Source organism: Mastigoproctus giganteus, chromosome 6 (assembly GCF_048544385.1).
Source record: "Mastigoproctus giganteus isolate SK-2022 chromosome 6, ASM4854438v1, whole genome shotgun sequence".
Lineage (NCBI taxonomy): Eukaryota > Metazoa > Arthropoda > Arachnida > Uropygi > Thelyphonidae > Mastigoproctus > Mastigoproctus giganteus.
This window is the reverse complement of record NC_143580.1, coordinates 165,698,017-165,722,862: the sequence shown is the minus strand read 5'-3', so window position 1 is coordinate 165,722,862 and position 24,846 is coordinate 165,698,017. Positions and strand designations below refer to the sequence as shown.

Below are 24,846 nucleotides of genomic sequence, written 5' to 3'. Positions count from 1 at the left end.
AATAAAAATACACTAAAAATAATAAAAATAATACACTCGTAGACACGACTAAGTAGCCAAGTACACTCGTAGACACGACCAGGTAGTCAGGATAATACATCAGAAGTTAGCAAGAAAAAAACAGCTGATCAAAGAAAGTCTACCGTACTACAAGTACGAACCCCAGGCAGTACTAGAGACCATAACCAATACCTTGTGAACTACTCGAGGGAGGCTTCTTTAAGCATTGATGAACTTTTTCCCACTTCTTTATAATAATACAGATTACATTAACTTTTTTATGTAAAAATCCTTATATGACAGTAACTACAGCAGGGTACAAATTGAATATACACTGTATATATATATTTTTGTTAGTTGTTGGCGCATCAGCTTCTATGGCCATAACGCACTTCCCAAGGTTTTTGAATTTTACAGTGATTCAAGCCCGAGGCGGGATTCGAACCAGCGACCTTATGACAGCGGCTCTCTCCAGGACTCCTGGTCACATACCTACTCACCGGACACGGTGCATTCAGACACAAGTTATCAGGCTTCCGACTCAGTGACACTCCTCTCTGCCACTGCGGCCAAACAGAAACATGGGAAGACCTCATGTATCACTGTCACCTGTATCAAGATCTACGCTGCCGGCTCATCACTGAAATTCGATTCACACTGCAAAACCAGGAACACATCATCCTAGAAGAAGAAGACAGCTACAAAGCGCTAACAAAATTCGCTCAGGGCCTCTTCAGCAGAAGACGGACCTTCCCCCAGCTGCAACCACTGCAATGAAGAGAATGCAAGTACCCGTCAAAGCTGCCCATAATCTGAAAAACAATTCGACACCACTAAGGACCACCAGAACAAATCAAACCCACAGGGATCCGACTTCATAACAGAAGGAACAAAATGAAATCGCAAATGCACATCCAAACTGACTGGACTAAATAACCACGGACGGGATCATAACCAATGAATGGCTACAAAATAAACTGGACTTTTGTAAACATCGGACGGGACAATGTCCCAGAAATGACATTCCACCGACTGAAGAAACTGCAGAGCCTCTCTGCAAACTAGCCTTATTGGCGATCTGACCTGGCGCCCTTGCCTGGCCCACTTTTCTTCCCTTTCCCTGGCCGGGGGGGGCGAGGTGACGGTCCCTCTGTCTCCTTCCCTCCTTGCCATATCGTATATATACTTTCATTCTTTCCTATACGAAAATCTATTTATTATGCACTAGATTTAGTATATGAACTTAATGTAATTTTCTCCCTCCCTTTTCTTTTCAAAATTAGGTTTTACTCTTCTTATTTCTTAGCTATCTTTTTATTTATCAGGTCCAATTTACAGATTTTCTGTTGTAAAACTATTTAGGTGGAGATGGGCTTTTGCCTGGGAACCACCCTGACACAGTATACACACACACACACCTCCTTGCCACCCACACTTTCCCTTCTGGTGGGGCATGTGGGAGGGAGGGTGACTCCAAGGGTGACTTCAAGTCGATAGGGAGGGTGACTCCAAGATTTGGTGGGGCATGCCCCACCAAATCTTGGAGTCACCCTCCCTATCGACTCCATTCTTCTGTCTGTCTCCCCCCAGCCTTCAGTCTCCCTCCCACTCTACCTGCACGCAAGCGAAAGCCCCACACATCCAAACTTAATTACAGCCAAATTAGATTCGCCCACAATTTTCGGCCCCACAATTCTAGCACAACCACCACGCGATAACATCTCAATTTTTTTTTTTAACTTAGTTATTTTTATTTTTAATTTTTATTTATTTATTTATTTTTTTATTTTTTATTTTATTTTTTTTTTAGGTCCTAGCCACTGAAATCTCAGGAAACTAGGTGGCAGGACTTGCCAGAGTACTTATATAAAATATTGGTGTATCTGGTCTGCCTCCACGGGGCGAAGTGTGGGCAACGTCTGGCCTCAGCAGAGGCCTGGCAGCTAAATGGCCAGAAGAACAACGGTACACAACACTACTCATGTACAATATCTATACACTTTTAAATCTCTGGCCTTTACAGCGTACTGTATCACACGACAATGTAAACTACGCGGAGATGAGGGGAAACCCCTGGTGCCGTTTGACCCCAAACACACTTTACACTTTACACTTTACACCTTATGACAGCAGACAGGGTGTACCCCAAGCCCCCAGCCTGGTTTCAACCCGGTCTCTTCACAACCTATTTGCTGAAAGGCCACGGAGCGTTCAACGCGAAATTAGCATCTTTCAGAATCCTAGAGGACCCACGTTGTTCCTGTGGGGAGCCAGAAACCTGGACACACATAATGTATGAATATACCAACTATGAAGACCTATGACCGCTGCAGACTTATGACAGCAACCACGTACTTCTCAAGACATCTCGAGTCGCACCTACTAGATTCATGCGAAGAGTACAAGGCACTAGCCAAATTCTCGCATGAGTTGTTTACCCGGTGCAAAACACCGATTGCTGTTCACAGGAAACCACAATAATAAGGAGAAACTCGTGCAAGAGCTGCTTACCCCTCCAGCGCAAAACACAACTGCTGAATATAAGAAACTTCAATAAGGAGGGACCTCGCGGACTCTTAGCACAACGACCTACTTGATAGAGACACGGAAATATGAATGACGCGTGTGAAGATACTCACTCATGCATCGCCTGCACAAAAATGGATATACTAACTACTAGACAGGTCGGGACTGTCCCAGGAATGACGAACTTTCAAGGCCTCAACTACTGTGACTACACGCAGCTTTGCTGTCGACGCCATAAGGCGATCCTACACCTGTGCTCACTTGCACAGGGCTTTTACTCCCCTTCCTGGGCGGGGGAGAGAGGGGACGGCTCTGCTGTTTACTCTCCATCTCGCCCACCCCTCTTTTCCTCCTGGTGGGGCATGGGCATGCCCCACTGACCTTCTCTGGGGTCGTCTTCCCTATTGACCCCATATTTCTGACTTTCCCCCCAGCCTTCAGTCTTCTCCCCACTATGACTAAATATCATAGCGTATGCCCCACACTACCAAAATTTTAATTGTTCAAATCAAGTCACGCATGCCCTTTTGGCCTCTAATAATCTCTTCAGCGTCTTACCCTGAAAATCGCCGCGTGTTGCATTACTATTTTTTTTTCCATAGGACCTAGCCACTGAAATCTCAGGAAACTAGGTGGCAGGGCCTGCCAGAGTATAGCTTCATACTACTGTGTACCTAGTCTGCCTCCACGGGGCCAAGTTGGGCAACGTTGGGCCTCAGTAGGGATCCAGCGGCTAAATGGCCAGATGAACAACGATACATAACATTACACTTATACAAAATCCATACACTTTTAAATCTCTGGCCTTCCCAGTGAACTGGCACACCTGCAATGAAAGCAACGCGGAGATGGAGGGAAACCCCTGGTGCCGTTGGACATCAATACACTTTACACCTTTGGGTTACCAGGCAGGTACTTTACCCACCTGGCTCGCCCGGTCGGCACAAGTTGAATATCTGTTGCCGATGTCTGCTAACCGATTTCTTATAAGGAATTATTAATTATACACTGTTTATAGTATTTTGCTGCTTATGATGCTATTTTAATTGTTGTTTGTTTAATAATTTAATACATATATTTTCGGTATCCCTCCTTTTTTATTTTTCGGTATATTGTAGTATTTTGTTATACACGAATTCTTTTGTACATTGTAGTTCTTAAGATAAATAAAAATAGAGCTATGATGCTTAATGAGTTCTACATTTATATTAATATATAGAAATAGAGAGGAATTTACCTCAATGCTTTTTTGTAGAATACTTCACCACAGTTCAGGAGGGTATTGGGGTGAAGTATTCTACATAAAAGCATTGAGGCAAATTTCTCTCTATTTCTATATACAGTATATAATTCTTGTACATTTTCCATAAACGTATTAAGTACGATTCGTTTTATTTTTCTGTTTTTTTATAAATATCTTTATTGCTTTTGGAAAACCATAAGACGTTTATATACTTAATTCTGCACATATGCATTTTTATTTATTTATTTTAATCGAGCCTGAAAGTAAGTATATTTTAATCATTGAGAAGTTAAAAATTCACGTAAGGTGTCGCTTTGCATAGTCTCATATAATATTTTGGCGAGAAACGCGAGGTTTGTTAGTCCTAAGTTTTGAATAAACCTAAAAAGTGAAGTTTTATAAATAGAAATAAACATTTAAGAAGGGATTTAGAAAACGAAAAGCTGTATTTCGGGTAAGTTATTACTACAATTATCTATATCATATTGTCTAAACGAAGATAATTCTTTGAGTGGTGCGTAATTAAAACAGAATATGTATGAAGGCAAGCACTTCACAATATAGCTTCGTATTTGATTATCGTCTGATTTAAAATTCTTAGACTACATATTCTTTTTTCAACGTTCAGAACTGTTATTTTGAATGTTACAAAGCAGCGTAACTCTTAAATGATCGATAGCGGATATGACGCAATTTTTCTCAAGTTGTGTTGACAGGAATGAAAGTTATTTCACCAGTAATAATGATTTTATTTATTAAAATTTTATAAAACTTATTAAATTTATTTGTTATACAATTTTATAAAAATTTTACATTTTTAATAAATATGCACAAAAATTATTAATTTTAGTGTTATGCTAACAATTTATGGAATTCGAAATAGCTAATTTCTGTCTTTTTGATTAATTGTAAGGATGACAATAAGTTAATGACTAAGAATAAATACTGACTGGAGAAGAGAATTCCATTTTAGTGTGATTTGATAATTGAGAACTTCTGCATGACATGGCAGAGTCTGTAATGTATTTATATTTAGCATTCCTTGATTTCTGAATTAATTTCACCACTAATAGATTATTATAGTTATTTTGGGACTGTCAGTTAATGCTTGGTATCATAAAAAATTTAACGGTGTTATACTATTTAGAAATGCTTCGAACATAATAATCATTGATGGACTTGCAGCTGTGTTTTTCATATGGTATATACTTAGAGTAATTATAAAACTACAGAGGTACGATCCATCATACCACAAAAAAATTTAAATAAATGAAAAATAAATAAAAATAAAATAAATAAATAAAAATAAAAATAAAAAATAAAAAATAAATAAACAAATAAAAAAAATAAAAATTAAAATAAAAAAATAAAACAAATAAATAAATAGAAAAAGTTATACAGGTATTGTTCAAGGTAAGTTATTAAATGTGTTCGGTAAATTTCGGTGTTTTCCCGTTAGGGGAAAACGCTTATATTCTGTAGTAAGCTTGGGTTTACCTTCAAGGATCTCCTGTTGGATACTTTTTTTTTTTTTCACGGATATACTTTTTACGTATTCAAGTTTTATATTAATTTTAAATTAACGATTATAATTACATACAAAATCATTTAATGTGGTTTATGTTTATAGTGTATGTATTAAATACAACAATAATTGATCATACAAAAGTAATACTGTAGTTACATATTTAAGAGGAATGATATTCAAAAGCACAGAACTGTTAATGTTTAAAACTCACGAATAATATGAAGGATGCAATACAGATTAAAAATAATTCGACTGATGTGTGCTACACTGCATATGCGCAGTTGATCATAAGTTGATAATAACATGCCCTGCTTAGTAACTGGCAAAGCGTGTAATCCAGTATAAATTTGTAGTAGCGCAGTAATATTTGTGTAGGTCCTAACGTTTTTATTTATTACTCGCATAGTGTATTTAAAAAGTGTTGCGAATTGATTGCAGATTAGTGTTAATGGAAAAAAAAAAAAAGAAAATGTTTCAAACAGTTTTGGTATATGCGAAAACGGGTATCTTGAACTCGAGGGATACATGTATTTGAATTTGTTCTTGCTAGAAAAAGACTTCCTTCCTTCATGATACGTACTGTACTTTGTAATTATGATTTTGACCATCCCCTCCTCATTATCACGAAACAGAATACTCCAGGTTATTTTATTTTTTCTGAAAAAAAAAAAAAAAAACCTGTTGCATAATATTTGCGTAACTACCAACCCCTCCAAACTGGGCCGATTGTAAAATTTTGTCGGATCCTCTCCCCCCCCCGCCTTGCGTTACTTCAATTCGATCTACCAACCGAGAAATAAATAGTTCTGCTTATATCCCAACCAAAAATAAATGGAAAAAATTACCTTAATTTTTAAGAACTTGTATTCTTGCTTAATATTAAATACATATCGCACATTTGTTAATGTAATTCATTGATGCAAAAGTTCATTAATCTTGTTTATTTAGAAAAATCATATATACACTACTCGAGAGAAAAATACGCCGATGAAAAGGAGAAAAAAAAAAGAATACATTTAAGAATGGAAAAGGGAACGACAAGGCAGTTGTTCCACTGCAAAAGTAGCTTAGAATTGTAAAGGAGAGAATAAGAATTTTCTTAGAACTGCAGCTGGGTTGCAGCCTGACCTTAAGACCATAATCTTGTCCCTTTTTACCCATTTTCGTAGCCCAGTGCGTAGGCCTGCGTAGCCGAGTGGTCAGGAGCGGGGTGCAATTTTAGAATGTGTTCCTAAACTCCTTGGCTATCATTGTTCTTAAGTATTCTCTCTGTATTCCTGATCCTTCAGGGTGCTTCAATTTCAATGTCAGAGATTGTACAATGGGTTGACAATCACTGATATCCGCAATGAAAAATAAATTTATCATGTACTGTAATGCAAGTTTTTTCGTTACGTTTGAAGCTCGTTCAGTATTTTTCTTGAAATAATGGAAATTTTTAGTGATTTACAGAAGTGAAGATGACTAATAAATATTTCATCAATTAATTAATTACTAATTATTAATTATAAAGGCTTAAAGCTAATAACAACTAATAATAAGCAATAATAATAAAGTAAAATATACTCCTATGGGCCAAAACATTATGACCACTCTTGTATCCACGAGTGAAAGCATCTCCCATAGAGCCTGGGAATGACGTCACCGATTGGCGCAGCATATATAGTGCCGGCACGGGTAATGTCTGTCAGTACGAAGCCTGTACAGTGGTGAAAGGGAAGGACCTGTTGGAGTTTCAACGGGGAATAATTTGCTGCGCTTGGAAGGTATAAAAATATTCTTCTTCAGAGTATTTCGTTGGAAAATACAGATGGTGGAGAAGGACATTAGATGCCAGGCAGGTGCGAAGAGACCAACTCCGCAAACTTCATTGTTCTCTTCCAGTGAGTCTTTAACGTGAGTATATCCCTGGTCGAAACCTGAGTTCTTAGCCCTTAAAATGTTTTCTCCACATGTTAGGCTCTAATGTCCTTCTCCTACACCATCTGTATTTTCCAACGAAACACTCTGAAAAAGAATATTCTTTATACCTTCCAAGCGCAAGTATTTTTTTTTTTTTTTAAATACTTGCGCTTGGAAGGTATAAAGAATATTCTTCTTCAGAGTATTTCTTTGGAAAATTCAGATGGTGGAGAAGGACATTAGAGCCTAACATGTGGTGAAAAGATTTTAAGGGCTAAGAACTCAGGTTTCGACCAGGGATAGACTCACGTTAAAGATGTGTGAAGATAACAGTGAAGTTTGCGGAAGTGGTCTCTTTGCACCTGCCTGGCACAAGTATCCTTTCAATGTTAATATGTAAATTTTAATTAAGAGTATTTTATGTAAACTTGTTTCTCAGAAATTCTTAGCTATGTAAATAGAATACTGGTCTTAGTGGTACTAAGCTGAACTTGTGGACTTGTTTCCACATACCTTTTTTTTTGCTTGCCCCCAAGTTTGGGCAACCTGGGGCGGGATTGCTGGCACCCACCGCTATAGCACTTCTTCTGGTGGGTGCGGGAATTATGCAGTACAGCACACACACAGGAAATAATAGACCCACGAGCTAGTGGAGATCCACAGCACATGCGCGGTTGTGGCCCACCTCCCCGTGGTGAAGACAAACATTGGGTAGGCTTTCCATGTGATCGCCTGCCTGGTGACAAAGAATCTAGAAACAACTAAACAAACACACACATTGCACAAACATAATACTGCACACATATCTGGCCTTTTACAGAGTTCTGTATCCATCACAGTGTACCAAGGCGGAGATGAACTGACGTTCAGTTGTCGATATCCTGAAAAAGGCCTCTGAGGTTGGGAAAATTCATATTTTAGCATTAAATCAGCTCACACACCAACCATAAGAATAAGTATTTACTGTAACTAAAATATTTACATATTAAAATAAAATAAATTTTATTTTATTTTAATGGTCGGGACGACCATTCCCACCACATCTCTGTCCCGGGACAGATAAACAATCACTGGTTGACATTCTAGGTGAACGGCAGTTGGAATGTTCTGTCTGGAACAAAGACGGCTTACAATATCGCAATTAACGGCAGATTAAAACTAGGCGCACAGAGAAACGTTTCCTAGCATACCATCCAGTGAATGTGCTTACGGATAGGTAAACGGAGTAGGCAACCTGTTCATGTGGTACCCGTGTTAACAAGCGCCATCGACACCTCCGTCTGCAGTGGGCACGGGAGCACCGTTCCTGGATTTTGGACGACGGGAAAAGAGTCACCTGGTCTGATGAATCAAGGTCACAGCTCCATCATGCCGATGGACGAGTGCATATTCGACGGCGAGCAGGTGAACAGTTGCGATCAGACGGCATAGTTGCCAACGTAAACAAGCCGCCTGTGGTGGTATCATGGTTTGGGGATGTTTTCATGGACATCACTCATCCCCATTGAACACACCGTCACCGCCAGATCCTACCTCGGCGTTGTTTCGGATTAAGCGTTTCTATACATGGTAATCGTGTATCCAGATGGCACTGGGCACTTTCCCCCGACATCAATACGATTGAATGTTTGTGGGATGCGGTGGACTGCAGCATTCTTCAGTCTACGCCAGTGCCTCACTCCATTGTCGAGCTCGTTCCACCCGATGCACTCCATTTCCTCTGGCTGCAATCGGTTATCATGGCGAAAGGCTGCCTAACACGCTATTAGGTAGGTTGTCATAATATTTTGGCTCATGAGTGTATATCACTTTGCTGAACGTATTTAACGGAATATTCACTCAGCTTTTTGCAATGCTTTATTTTCTTCTATAGTTTAATAAAAAAAAAAAATCAAGACATAAATGAATTTTCTATTTCAAAATATATAAGTGCAATAAAGCTCAATCTTTCCTACTTTAATACTATTTCTAAAATATAGAGATTAACTCATACCTTTTTATAGGAAATTCTTCGGCCCGACGCTCACATCAAATTAATTCAATTAATACATTATATAAAACTAAATTTATGACACGATATTATGGTTTTAAAATTGTTAATATATAGGGGTTTCGTAAAAATAATCCTGTATTCAATTTCCATAATCTACTCACTGCCAAAAGGAAGAGCAAAGCGAAGCCGATACACATCAACCCACTAAAAACTAAACCATCCAGCAATAACGGACTGGAAATTGAAGACAATTTGACAATTGTCTTCAATTTCCAGTCGTCAATGTCGTCAAACCCCTATATATTAACAATTTTAAAACCATAATATCGTGTCATAAATTTAGTTTTATACGATATAACGTATTAATTGGATTAATTTGATGTGAGCGTCGGGCGGAAGAATTTCCTATAAAAAAGTATGAGTTAATCTCTATATTTTACAAATGAATTTTCTATTTATACTCCGAGATGATCACAATAATTCACAAGGAGAGAGCGAATACAAGATCATCACATATTTTTTTATGCAAGTGGGCTTGAACCACGGTTAATCAAACAAAGGCTTGTAGTTCTGTACCGGCACGCTTGAGCGTGCGGTTGCGGCGTTCTTACAACGAGAATTTGGTGGATCTGTGATTACTAAAATACAGTAGAACCCGGATAAGAAGTTTTCAGAGGGACTCGAGGTTTAGAACTTATTACGCGGGAAAACTTCTTAGAATGAAAACGACCTAAGGGTATGAAGTATTAACTACACAAATAAAAATGAAAAGATACGCATACATAATGTGTAAGTTTGCTGGGTTAATGTCCAAGTTGGCAGATGATACAAAGGTTGGCAGGGTTGTTAATGACATTAAAGACAGTATGCTGCTGCAACGGGATCTAGAAAAGTTAGGCAGATAGGCTGAGAAGTGGCAAATGAAGTTTAACATTGACAAATGCAAAGTACTGCATATGGGTAGCAGTAACCCAAGAGAAACGTACCAACTATGTGGTACTACATTCAGGGAGGTGGAGAATGAAAAAGACCTGGGATCTTTTTCATTCTCCAGATATGAAGTCAGATTTGAAGTTCTCTGAGCAGTGCAGACTGGCTGCCAGAGCAGGTCATGGAGTTTTGTCAATATCATAGGAATTTTGCTAGCAGAGACAAGGAGGTGTTTATCCCTTTGTATAAGGCAATGGTCAGACCACGCCTTGAGTACTGTGTACAGATCTGGAGGCCTCATTTTAGGAAGGATGTAGAGTTGCTAGAACGAGTACAGAGAAGGGCAGTTCAGAGAAGAGCAAGGTTGGTGAGAGGAACAAAGGGGTGCGCTTACGAAGAAAGGCTTAAGTTCTGCAAGTTGCAGCATCTGGAGACTAGGCACCTGCGAGGTGATCTGATTGAGGTGTATAAGGCCTTGAATGTTTTGAGCCTGCTCAATGCTGACTGGATACTTAAGTTTGTTAAGACAAAGAACCTGAGGGGGCATAGATTGAAATTGAGGAAAGAGGGTTGTAGAATAGATATGTGGACGTTTGCCTTTAGCCAGCGGGTAGTTGATTGCTGGAACAGACTTCCATCTGTTGTTGTGGAAGTTGACAGCTTAAATAAATTTAAGGCTGAACTAGACAAACATTTGGAGTGACCGGATGGGCGAAATGGGAAAGTTTTTTTTTGGCTGATGCGGTATAAGCTTGCTTTCTTGCATCATATGCCTCAACTAATGCTAATAAATTAAAGATCATTTTTAAGTACTATTTCAGAATTTATAAATATTTTACTCTGCCTATGGGAAACATTTTTAAACTGAGGGTTTCTAATTGCTTAACATTGTATTCATTAAACTCATTACCAAATACTCACACCTTAGAATGTAACTCACATCCTTCTAGCCAATTGGCTGATCCGGTTGCCTTCTCAACAGAGAAATAAATTGATAATAATAATTACCAAGTTGGAAGTGAGTTCTTTTGGAGTTTCAATATACCTTAAAAAGTTACAATTACTATAAGACAGAGCAACAATCCACTAAGTAATTGAGAACTGTTCAGAAATTCACGGCAAATGCTTCACGTGGTTTACGTATCAAATTATGGATATCGATTAAAACAATTTGCAATATGTCACTTCCATTATATCAAAATGTTTATACTAAAAAGGTTTTGACGCTGAAAGCCTCAGACTTTGGAAAATTCACTAATTGAAATAGTTATCGGCAATCGAACAAGGCATTATTTTTGTGATATTGTGACTCATAGGATCCGGCAGGATATTTCGCAAGGTGGTGCATGTGGGAATAAATTTTTTTATTTACCAAATTTTCCGAATATATGCAATATTTTAATTAAGTTTGGCTGATTTATGTGTACACCCGAGCCAACGTTTCGTGATCGGTTGGGGAAAGTACTTGTATTTTGAAAGAAAGCATTTGTATTATTTTAATGTTTCAATAAATTAATGAAAATATTAAAAATTGTGTATTACTTCGAAATCCAAAGGTGGTGTAAGCAACATGGTGTAAGGTGGTGCAGTTGCACCACCTTACACCATGTTGCCAGCCCATTTTGTGAATGCCTTCACAACGCATTGCCCTGATATTGAACTACCTAGAACACTGAATTCTCAAATAGGCAACACTTCTCCAGTGGATTCTTGGCGAATACCACAACCCAGGGATGGTGGTATTCGCCGAGAATCCACTGGTATCCGCCGAGAATAAGTAACATTAGTCTTTCCATTGGCGAAGCGTTGCTTATTGGAAGTAGTGCAATATTAGGGTAACTCGTTGTGAATGCATTCACATTATAGCGAACTCTCCAGTTAAAAAAGTCACCCAACATAAAGATTTGGGTATCATCTGGGTATCACCTCACCTTCTTGCCTCACTTTAATGCCACTCGAACGAAAACATATTCGGCTTTATGGGCAGTAAAACAAGAGATCTCCAACTTCCATAACCCGGGCCTTATCATCAAATACATTCTTCATTGCATTTTCCCAATTCCATTATATGCCTCGACGATATGGTCCTCAGCACCCTCATCATACCAATCCAGGTTCCTCTCCCTGGAATTCTGGATCTTGAAATGGCTAAATAGGGTTGCCGGGCTAACATCTACAATCTCAAAATCTGTTCTGGTCACCAATCTTAATACGCTTCCCTGGAGGTATCTCATCATCTCTAGGAACCTTCTTACCCTCTCTCAGCTTCTATCCCGAAAACTGAGGTCACCCGATATATGGGATATCATCGCCAGTCCAACACCTCCCCATACAGATCGAAGCTGCGTACCATGTCCTCCCTGGACAACATGTTTCCACATAACTCCTTCCAAATATTTAATTATTTTAGATATAGAAAGCTTCTTTTCCAACTCTCCTTGCCCAACTCGCTAATAATTCATGGGGAAGGCGATATCAATTTTGCAAGACATTATCATAAAGTTAGATTTTGGAGGTCTAAACTGGCTAATAATTAAGGATCGATTTTTTCTTTTTGGTGCTTTGGCAGGAATTTTGAGTTAAATTTAGGGGTCTAATAATTGGATATGGGGTGGGGGGTGGGGTTATTCTCTACATTCCTTAAGTCGGACTAGAACTTTTCGGGATGTCATGTTCACAGGAAGAGAGCTACTCACAATTAATCCGAAACTTTTGTCTTATGTTGTAGTGTTTGTTCTTCACGCATGCGTATAAGTGAACAATGGTCGGACAATAGGAATGGCCTACGGATATTGATTGATTGATTCAATCAATATCCGTAGGCCATTCCTATTGTCCGACCATTGTTCACTTATACGCATGCGTGAAGAACAAACACTACAATATAAGACAAAAGTTTCGGATTAATTGTGAGTAGCTCTCTTCCTGTGAACATGACACCCCGAAAAGTTCTAGTCCGACTTAAGGAATGTAGAAAATAACCCCCATCCCCCCACCCCATATCCAATTATTAGACCCCTAAATTTAACTCAAAATTCCTGCCACAGCACCAAAAAGAAAAAATCGATCCTTAATTATTAGCCAGTTTAGACCTCCAAAATCTAACTTTATGATAATGTCTTGCAAAATTGATATCGCCTTCCCCATGAATTATTAGCGAGTTGGACAAGGAGAGTTGGAAAAGAAGCTTCCTATATCTAAAATAAAGGTAAGCCCAGTTGATTCATAATATAATAGAATATAGGAAATATCGAGCACTTAATAGCTCTCTAGTATCAAATCAAATATTTAATAGATTAGCCATAGACGCTGAGAAACTTTGCAAGGACAGAATCTACAGATCTTCCATTCTTGCACACATGTATGCCTTAGTCATGCTCTAGGTGGACTCTCTGTGATGCCGCACTATCCACACTCCGATGTATCCGTATGCACTTTTATTTGTTGTAACTTTATGTTTTTGTATCTTCACCAGTGGCTGTTTAAGGCCGTATATACAACGCATTTATCTGTATTTTATGTTTTATCTCTGTATGTAACTCATGTCCTCTAGCTGCATAGCTGTAAAGGGACGTTTCTTCGGAAATAAATTGATATTAATAATAATAATAATAATATGAGATATATCAAAAACGATGCCATTTCACCTACTTCGACGATTTACTACGAACTAAAATAATGCGTGGCACTAACTTGTTCGATTACCAAATGTTTATATTATTTAATATTTTTTAATATTAAAAATAAATAAATTCTATATTTAAAAAACGTATTAAGTCTGAAAACGTCATTATAATAATACCCTGCGTATTCTTTATCACGAACTTTTTATGCGGGAAAACTTTTTAACCGGGAAACTTCTTACACGGGAAAATAATACATTACAATACATAGAGGTGAAATTACCAGTACAGGGGAAAACTTCCTATACGGGAATTTCTTATCCGGGTTCTACTGTAGTTAAATAGTTAATAATTCATTATTTATATATAGACACCGGACAAAAAAATAGTCGCTTGTGGTATTTATGGAATATAAAAAATTGAACACGTGTATCTTCTACGTTTCTTTCTTTTTTTTTTTTTTGGTTACACCACTGGAATTGGAGTATAGTATAAGGTTAAACGTTTTTTCTCCATTTAATGAAAGATGGGGCAGATAATCAGTGGAAAAAAGGAGTGATTGCAATTGGAAAATCTAAAAGACACCCTGTTAAAGAAGTAACCGAATTTGCTCGTGTTTCAGAAAGTAAAGCAATAGGAGTGTTTAAGGAATGGTGCGAGTCGAAATCAATCAGTTTGTGCTAAGTAATTGTCATATGCGATGAATATTGCGTCTAGTAAACGAAAAACGATTTCAAACAAGACCTGCTGCAAACAGTTAGCCAAGAACCCATCATTCAATTTCTGAGAAAACACTGCAAGGAGAATTGCATAACACGAATATCTAGAGTAGGGCTCTGGATAGAAAAGAACGGTGTTAACAGTTGAGCATAAAAAAGTACGGCTAATATGGGCTAAAAGCAAGACAGACCGTCGATGATTGGAAAGCTGAGATGTGGTCTGACGATTCCAAACTTTTCTTATACTATAATAATGCCAGGCACCAAGTTCACAAAGGAAACAATGAATCATTTCATCCAAACTGCATGCAAGTTGTAGTACTCTTTGGTGGTGGGTCAGTGATGCTTTGCGGATTCTTTGCAGATGTCTTGACTATTATGAACTGGGTTCCCTACTTGAAATACCAACCAGGAAGAATCAGTCTGGCCATAGAAATATTCTGGATGATTAGTAGATTGTACATTTTGCTGAACATTTGAGGGACACCCATGATTTCGATACTCCTGTATTTTAGATTGACAACTCTTCGGTTCACTGGGATTCTACTGTTTTTAAACTGGCACAAGGAACACGAGGGAATGGTTAAATTGACCAACTAAGTGAGCAGATTTAAATCATGTAGAGAATATATGGGACTATTTTAAAACATTCACAAAACCTTTATGAAGTACGGGCTCAGTTGTTTTTAGAATGGCCTAATATTGATATAAACTATTTAAGAGGCCTAGATGAATCGCTACCAACGCAAGTTCACGAAGAAATTCTTGCTAAAGGAGGAGTTACGGATTATTAACTGAAAAATTATACAGGCGACCAATTTTTGTCCAGTGCGTGTATTTAGCATATTAAAAGTAACAAACGAACTCTTCAAAAAGCTGCCACTGTACTATGTAGTGCCTATGAATTGAGATTTTTTTTTTTTTTCTGCGCAACCTATATATTGCTCATTCATTCCTCCAATCAGCACGCCGCACAAATTGGGGTTCCAGCGATTGAGCAAGTTATAGTATATGGGTAACTGTGATAAGTATGGGGAATAAAACAAATTGTAGGATTTCTATTCATGTGATATTAATAAAATTTGGGATTTTTGGAATGACTCGAAAGCAGTTTCTGAAGCATCCATTCCATGGTAATCCGTTCATCGCAAGTCAAGTTATAATTGGCAGAGGAATGTTGTTGAGCTGATGACTAATTTTGTCGGCTGCAGGACGTTTAGATGAATGCGGTGCTGGCGGTAAAAAATATCATGGGACGTTTGGGTGAGGACTTAGGTCAAGCAGGCAAGTGAGTTCTTGAATTAGGGTTAACTGCAATCTTCCGGTAGCAGATTCAGTTATAGGGGCGATTAGCGCTGTGCTGTGTGAAGTAGTTCTGATCGCGTATGTCAACAGAAATATAAATATGTTAAAAATCTAGAAGAGCTGCTTTTCTTACAGTAATTTAATTCGTGGGCAGGCTTAACGTACATCATGCATTTTAAAAGGCCATTTGATTTTTTTTGATATTTTTAAATTTATTTTTATTTTTTTTAAAGATCATAGACATAATACCTTTTGTATAAAGCTAAAGGTTTTTTTGTTTTGTTTTTTGCCGCTTTCCACAATCTAATTTTTTCTTCATATTTCTAAAATAAACTTCCACAAACAGCTGCCAAGAACCGAATGATGGTATTTATTATTTATTGAAGGTACCGGGGAGAGGCTAACCAGTGGGATAAAAAAATGGGGAATTTTACAGTTTTTAAAAGTTGGGAAAATATTCAAAGATCTTCAAATGTTACTGCTTAATTCCTCACGGTCGGAACAGCTGTGTCCAGTAGGAAAAAAACCTAGTACTTTTTTTATTGATATAAAATGAATTACAATAAAATATCTAGTTAACGGGCTGAGGCCTGCCCACTCAATCCGATTTTCCGTTAATCTCGAAAGAAATACATGTAGTTGTCGAAGTTGCTTAAGGATGTTTGGTAAAATGGTTGTACTATGAAATAAAAATCATTAAATGTTATTATAATACGGTATTTTACTGCGTTTACCAGTTACGCGGTGTATTATAAGAGGCTTGAAATTTTGCCATATATAGTGGATCGGTTAACTACATCCTCGATTGAAGAGGACTTTAGAAATTTTTCCGGTCACAGATGGTAATCGAACCCAAACCTGTTCACACGAGTGACAAGTGGCGAAATCACTGTACTGTCGTTGAGTGCATAAATTGACAGTTCTGTACTTATTTACTGTTCTCGTATACTTGTATACAAATTTGGTTATGTTGCATATATTTTATTAATGTATTTTGTTAATGTATATTTTATTAATGTATATTTGATTGTGTTAGATGAGTCTGTTGAAATTTTAAAAAGGAATTATAAGAATAATGAATTTATTTTATGATGTATAATTTCACCTGAATTACATAACAAGTAGAAAAAGGTATCAATGCATTATAATATGCGAAGCCTTTAAAATAAGATGCTAGTGATGCAACATATATATTAATAGATGTATATTTAATATAATGTAATACGAGTATTTATAAATAAGTAAAGAAAGTAAAATAAATTCAAAAGGTGAAGTCCTTGCATCCTTCCTCCTCCCATATTACTTTTAAGTTTGATAAAAAGTGAAGTTAAAAATGGCATTCCCTATTCCAAAATGGATTGCTTTGCGATAGGGTTTGCCCAGACGTCCTGTTAAAAAGATCGGTGTTTTCTTGATGCTCACCGAAAACATCCACCACCATTTGCTGCAAAAGATGTGTGGGAAGCACATCTTTTGCAGAAAGATGTATTGCCTGGTAATAAATAGATCCGAATTGGGTTGGCAATGAATAAGGGACGGCGTCATCATGAAGCAGAGCGATTCTTTCTGTGAGTTGTTCCTGTTGCTTAAGTTTGGTATTGAAGGTGTCGCAGGTCAAAGTTTTAAGTATGCTTTTCGAGTAATTTTGGTAACTTGTATTCATGTATACATTTATAAGCTTTCTATTCCTTTGTAAGACGACGTTTTATTTGGACAATGTTGAAATTTTTATTTAGAACTGCTACTTCAATATAACCAAAAATGTATACATACCTTTGATGCTGGTTCTCCGAATGTGAAAGAGGATAAATACCGTAGTTGATCTAGAAAAGGAGAAAACAGATATATAGTACTGACCCACTTTTAAATGTGAAATTTATCCCTAGGCTCATGCATGTGATGGGGTAGGAATTAATAATTGCATCAGTCGCACCAGTACCTATTTATTTTATTTTAAAATTTTAAAGTATATATTAGCCATAAAGTAACGGAACGTAATAAATATCAAAATGTTTGACTTAAACATGGTAATTTAGAATATAGTGGACATAGTGTTATTGTTATGTGGTTCCCGTGGTTTCCCACAAATCAGCGTTAAGTGCTCTGTTAACATTGCAAAGCCAGTCAGTGTGGGTTGTGTTAGTAGTGTGTTGTTTGACTGGCCTCTTCGTTACTGGGAGGCCTGATCACCAGGCACGAGGAGCTGGACCAGGGAGTTAAAAGACATCTGACAGGCCGTCCACACTCCTGCAGGAGCGAGAGTGGGGAGGGCCAAGGAAAGTCCAAGGGGAGGCAGCCTGTTAGTACCTGTAGGGCAGCAGTCGTGTTGTTCTGCATGCGCGGGTAATTTGTAGTAGCATAAGTCGTTGAATTTGCTGAATTTGACGTTGTGCATGCACTATAGTCATTCGGTGGTACCATACTGCAGCTCCATGTGTGACAATTGGTATGAATACTGCTGAATATAGAAGGCGTTGAGGTTGGTCCTTTAAGACCCAAGTCCTTGCGGGTAAAGCGTGCTAACATAGTGATGTAATTTTTTATCTTTGCTTTGATAGCTTGGATATGGGGGATGAAAGTTCTCCTATCGTCCAAAATTACTCCTAGGTATTTCACCGATCGGTAGTTTTTCAGTGGGCGGCTATTAAAACGTATGGTAGGAGGTCTGGAGAAGTCCAGTTTGCCAGTCGTCGAGTATCATATTCCATACAGCTGGCTCCAGGATGGAGCCCTGGGGACAGCCTCGGGTTAGATGTCGGGTGATGCGGTGATATTTTGTTTTGATGCTGACCTTGCGGTTAGAGAAGTATCTTTTGAGGCAGTGGTAGAAATTCCAGGTATAGTTAGAGACTCTGGCCCTCTTTAGAGAAGTAGCTTTTGAGGCAGTGGTAGAAATTACAGGTATAGTTAGAGACTCTGGCCCTCTGAAGAACGCCCGGCCACCACACTGTGTCAAAAGTTCCTTTGAAGTCAATGAAGGTTGCCAGTACATAAGTTGCATCCGACTGTTCTGCCGCTTTGAGGGTTTTAGATAGAGCATCAATTGTGGAGCACCCTTGTTTGAATCTAAATTGAAGCGAGGATGCCAAACCATTGGCTTTATATCAGGGTTGGAAGCGGGAAAGCAGCAGTCTTTCAAAAACTTTACCGAGAATGAGAAGCAGTGCAATCGGGCGGTATGCCTTGGAGGTACCTGTGGGATCCTTAGGTAAGAGCCTCAGGTTAGCATGCTTCCAATGTGATGGAAAGTTGCCCTCACCCAGATAGGTGTTGAAGAGCTGAAGAAGTATCATTGGAGCTATGGCCCAGAGCCGTTGTACGGTCTCTCCTTCAATAAAATCCAGATCAGGAGCTTTATCTTTTTTTGATTTTTTTAATTGCTGCATCGACTTCCTCCTCTATGAATGGTTTCTCCATAATGTCTGGCTGGAAGCTGGAATTTTGTGCTGCAATCTTCCTGTGGATGTCAGTGTCAGAGTTGGTGTTGTCCTGATATATTAGTTCATCCAGAATCCGGTTGATTGTATCTTCCCAGTGTGTAGTCTCAGATGAGACATCAGAGCGGACAGAGTTTATGACATCCATGGATTTTAGTTGGAAAAGGTAGACTTTTTATAAACTGGGACTCCTGTCGGGTTAGGGAGATAATTGTCACACAATGCTATAGACGTATGTCCTATGGGCATAGTGCCAAGTATTGTAAATGAGAACTTTTGTAGTCACTATGCTGGTCGAGGACAATTCTTTTAAAAATTGCCCCCAATTGACCGAGCCTCCTAAATGGGTTAACTGCAGCCATAAAAAGCTTTAAGCTGGGCATTCGGCGATTCATTCGCGTTGTCCGGAGTACTTAAGAACTCTGGACAATAATAAAAACATAGTTGTTTATGAGTAATACATATACATATAATTAAAATTATTTAGCAAAAGCTTATTTCCCATTACTCACTTTTTAAAATCCGTATTATGTGTAAATTCCATAGGAAGTGAAAGTGAAAAAAATTAACTAAATGAGTAAGAATAAGATCATGCTCTGGGGAAGAAGTAGAAGAAGTGAGCTGCTTTTATCCTGGTTGTCGTTTATAAAACTGCATAAAAAGGAAATACGATGTAAAGTCAATAACCAAGGGTCTAACGTAGGACTTTCGATGCAGTCATCATCAGTTCGTTATAAGATACATGCGAAGGGGATTCTTTTATAGTAGCTCTAACTCTCCACACGCTTCTGTTCAAATATGCTCACAGTGATTCAATAGCGTTTAGTTATCGTGGTTGTGCAGGCCATGGGAGATGCTTAGTCTCGGTTTCATGCTCCTCAAACTAAGGTTGGGCATATCTGATTGTGGCTTAATCTTGTCTGCGCGGGTAGCACAGTGGTATCGTCACCTTCCTCCCCACACTGGGTGGAAAAGGCCCGGGTTTGAATCCTGTCGATGACGCGAGGAACTTTAATGGGCTTTTTTCACTCCCTGGCTGAGTTAGTCGATCTCAGGCGTAGATAGCAAGGTTTTTTCCCCCAGAAACTGCGGTTTTTTCCTCCAGCAAAACAGGCAAATCGACCAGAGAACACGCGCAATTTACAGTCATAGTACATATATGGGTATATGTAAGAGATTACGGGTGACCCTAATATAAATATAATATAATTTGAATTTGTGGCTTAATCTTGTCTGCGCGGGTAACACAGTGGTATCGTCACCGTTCTCCCCACACTGGGTGGAACAGGCCCGGGTTCGAATCCGTCGATGACGCGAGGAAATTTAATGGGCTATTTTCACTCCTTGGCTGAGTTAGTTGGTCTCAGGCGTAGATAGCAAGGTTTTTTCGTCCAGAAAAACAGGCAAATCGCCCGCAATTTACAGACAAGAATACGGATTTATGTAATAAATTACGGGTGACCCTAATATAATAATTAGATTTTTTTGTGGCTTAATCTTGAAAGGTGCCATCGTTTGTGGGAAACTGTTTGCACCATGGGATGAATCTGGTCTCACACAATATCAAGGTAATTAGTGGCAGTTGTTGTTATTTTGGCTTTTAGGAGCATTAGCAACTAAGGCCATATTGCTCCGGGAATATGCGGTGGTCATTCCCTGATCTTTCCGCATCCTCCGTTTGGTGGTCACGGGCTCTAACCCCAGTTTAATCAAGAAGCCTGTGCTACGCACTGCTGCTCCTGCCCACCTGGCTACGGAGGCGCCTTAGTGGCAGTAATTCATCCGTTCAGAGTGATGATAGGACCTAAAGATTACCAAGATACTTCTGCCCAAATCTACTTTGAACCCCCTCCTCTGTGTTTGATAGTTGGTTCAAGACAGTCAGTGACGCGCTTCCTATGGCATTCGCCAAACGTAAACTCAACCATAAACTCATTTTCCAACATCTCTCCTGATGTTGGAAAATGAGTGAATGATGACGCCTGGAAATATGACGTTTCCAATCAAAAAGAGTTTGATTGGAAACGTCCAGTTTTTGTAATCCTCACACCATTGCATCCTCTTTCTAGCATTATCATTAGTAACGAGGGGCTTGGCAGTAGCAGCTTTACAATAAATTTCAGCTTTATGAACTTCTCTCGCCGAACTACTTTGCTAGAAACTGGATTTCTGAGAGAAAATTTCGCAGTTATTTTTGAGGCAGTTGTTTTCTGGGTCCGATTTAATCTCTTTTAATTAGCTTCGATTTTCTGCCACGACTATTTCCTATCAGATTTTGTTTTGCTCTACTTGGTGAATGCCGGCATCACTTTCGATACAACTGCTCCGGATGCATTAAACAAATCAGTAGTTTTAGTCACGGATGCCTCTTCTAAACGTGCACCAACAATTTGATCTCTTTGGAATTCAGACAGGTCGATCATTTTCTCCATATACTCTTTTATATCTCCTTTAAATAAACATCAGTTTTTATCATCTTTCCTTCTCAGTACTATCTGAAAGAAAAAAAAAGAAAGTCATCACTGCATGCTCATAAATACGTCATACAGCCATTACAGAAACTACTATTTTCATATTAGGTGTTTCCATAATTTTGCTGCCATTGTATGTGCATTATACGTTTAATAGTGCTGATATTTTCTTTTTTAGTCAAAGGTACTTATCTCCTGTAGGATAATAAATACTTCTTAGGGAATTCTAAAATAGATTGGATTGAATGAATTCTAAAATAGATTATTAAAAATAATATGGCATTTTTTTACAATAAATTAATGAGAATGCTTAAAGTAAACTACTGTTGACAATTAGAAACATTTATACCATCTCGGAAGAGCAACGGTTATGATGCCGCCGTTCCTCCTGAAAGGGTCTGATCTTTGATTCCGTCGTAGGTTGGAGAAACCTTATAAAGTTTTCAGTGTGTTATTCTGGGTTTTTCTTCCCATAGTAACAAGTAAGAAAAGCTGTGCTGTCAAAGTGCCTCCAGAATAGAATTGAAAATGAGAAACAGATTTCATGTATCTGGATGCAAGCAACAGCAGGACGTAGGAATTAGTTTTCAGAAGACAATTTATGAGCTTATTAAAAATGTTTTGATCATTCTCTAAACTATAAAGGAGTAAGACTTCCTCATACCATAAAGGAATCCTTCGTAATTCCTGTAGGTGTAGGCCCCTTGAAAATCTTTCATACCTCTGATCATCACGTACTTTCGAAACCTATCTACCATTTCCTTAACAGTCGCATTTTCCTGACTCCTAGGATTTCTTAGTTGTGCGCGTTTTAAATCTTGAAGTTCTTGAAATATCCTTCTTTCCAGCTGATATCTAGAAAAAAAATGCATTTTTAAGCTTTAAGTATTATGTAGCTCGAAGAGTTTGACTGATATGCTGAGAAATATATCTTTATAAATATATTAGTTTTTACTGATATATTTCTCAGCATACTCAGTCAAAAGGACATTTGACAGATATACTGAATGCAAAGAACAGATTCCGAAAGTACATTTTGCTATATTTTATTATATATCCCTAAATCGGAACATATAACAATTTCCTTTCCAAATTTGTTCATTTTCATTGGAGCAGCATCCTTTATATTGGTATGTGAACTTTTTCTTATTCAAGAACTGTTTTTATGTATTATGCACTGCATGTTTTCTTAACAAATTTGTCCACGATCTTCCATTTGATTTTTTGTCTGAAAAGTTATATCATTTATAACTCGAAAATATTTTGACAGGCATCAAATTTATGATATTTACTAGACTTAGATTTTAATTATAGAGATTATCCTATAAAATGAGGTGATCATTTTCGGTAGCGTTTCGCAAGTCGGCCGCTTCATTATTTTATTGAGGGAGTGAGGGATAGCTTGGTGTTTTATAGTATCACTTCGTGCAAAGTATTCCGCGGATGAACGAATTCGTGGTGCGTATTCTAGTTTGATAATGTGCCGTATCAAATCCAACTACAAATGAATAGCAACTTCTTGATATACTTTTTACCTGCGGAAGCTCTTAATAAAGGGGTGCGAATTGCGTTTTGAAATTTTTCTTGCAGTTATGGCATAACAACTAAATTTGCTCACTGTTCCCTTACTTAAACAAAAAAAAAAAAAAAAGTCTTCGTGAATTAGTTGATAATCTGATTAAAATCAGGTATGTTCACAATCAATTCTTTCCCTTTCTTAAGCACATAATTAGGACACACAATTGTCTTTCAGTACTCATTCTCGAATTGCATTGCTATGTAGTGCTCGGCGCAAAATCTTTTTTAAATGGGTTGCTGACGCCCTCCTGGTTTTTAATATGATCGATTAAGTGATTTGCATTATTCACACCAGATTTTCTCCAAATAATAAACAGGGAAAGCAGTACAATGTAATTTTATACATTTCCTTGTTAAAACTTCTTGTAGGCTGATTATTTTTCGTTTAACAATTTGTATTAATATTTAAGCTTGTATTAGATTTCTAATTTTTTCCCCCATGGAGAATGCACCGAAAAAGGCTTTGACAATCAATTCATTTTTACTTCGAAGACGGAGCTGCCCCCACTTTTCGATTTTTTTTCACAAAAAAAGTTTAAATAAATTTAGTCTTATCAAGTATACTAACATATTTATTACAATAATAAATAAATAAAATAAATTTATTATGGAGTGAAGATATACACTACCCTCCAAAAAAGGATCGGGACAGACCTGGTTTCATAGTCCATTGGATATTTCCGGATAAACAAATGACTCACACCTGTATGTCAGGAAGTGTATATGCCACACAGATTAGTTGTTCTTGTCATGGCATGTAAATCCGAGCTGACTAATTTTGAGAGGGCTGTTATTTTCTGATGTCGCATTCATGCAATTTCCAAAGTCGTAATATTATCATGAAATGGAAGCATGATGGTTTCACCACCGAACAGCAATGCAGATGAAGATTATGGAGGGTCACTATGTGATCAGATGTTACTCGGAAGGGTAGTAGGACTCTTTTCAGACATACCTATAAAACAGTGCTCAAGTCGCTATGAGCATTCTACGAACAGTGCTCCACAGCCTCAGTTTTCATGGAAGAGCGGCTGCGGATAAGACATATATCACCAACTACAGTTCGTTTATTAATGATATTAATCATATACATATGTTATTAATCATACTTAACAACAATAATTAATATTAAGTGCTATCGAATATTATAATTAATAGTAGTTTGCGGGATTATTATAGAAAAAGAACACTAATTATCACAAACATGTATGAAATTAATATTCCAGTTAAGGTTATATTCGGAAAGGCACTATTTTGCTGCCTGAGTACCCAGATATCTCAATATTCAAAATAAAACAAAATCATAAGAAAAAGCAACACCCACCCTCAGCAGTGCAAATGCATAACTTCTGGTCCAAGGGTTTGCACTCCGGCATCCACCAAAGTATGAAAACTACTTATAAAATAAATGGAGTTTAAATAAGGACAGGGAACTCATAAGCACCACCCCTTCACGGGGACGACGTCAGTTCTTTTGAACTTTTAAAAGGATCTACATCCTATCAAATGTCAGCGGATGTCCCTGTACAACTCGAACAGAAGAAAATAAAAAGGATAACGAACAACTAACGGCCACCGCCCTCAATAAGTT

At 37.9% G+C, this 24,846-nt stretch overlaps 1 protein-coding gene across 1 annotated transcript in view; it reads right to left on the bottom strand.

Annotated features, from left to right (window-relative positions):
• Window positions 1-24,632, bottom strand: part of LOC150084722 (uncharacterized) — a 34,788-nt gene extending 10,156 nt beyond the window's left edge. Inside the window, exons 1-3 of the mRNA XM_090376334.1 lie at window positions 24,580-24,632; window positions 22,342-22,532; window positions 17,543-17,592 (exon numbers count right to left, since the gene is read on the bottom strand). Coding sequence (XP_090232460.1) covers window positions 17,543-17,592; window positions 22,342-22,435 — 144 coding nt within the window. The 5' untranslated portion in view covers window positions 22,436-22,532; window positions 24,580-24,632. The remainder of the gene's footprint in view (window positions 1-17,542; window positions 17,593-22,341; window positions 22,533-24,579) is intronic.
• Window positions 24,633-24,846: the final 214 nt, after the last annotated feature.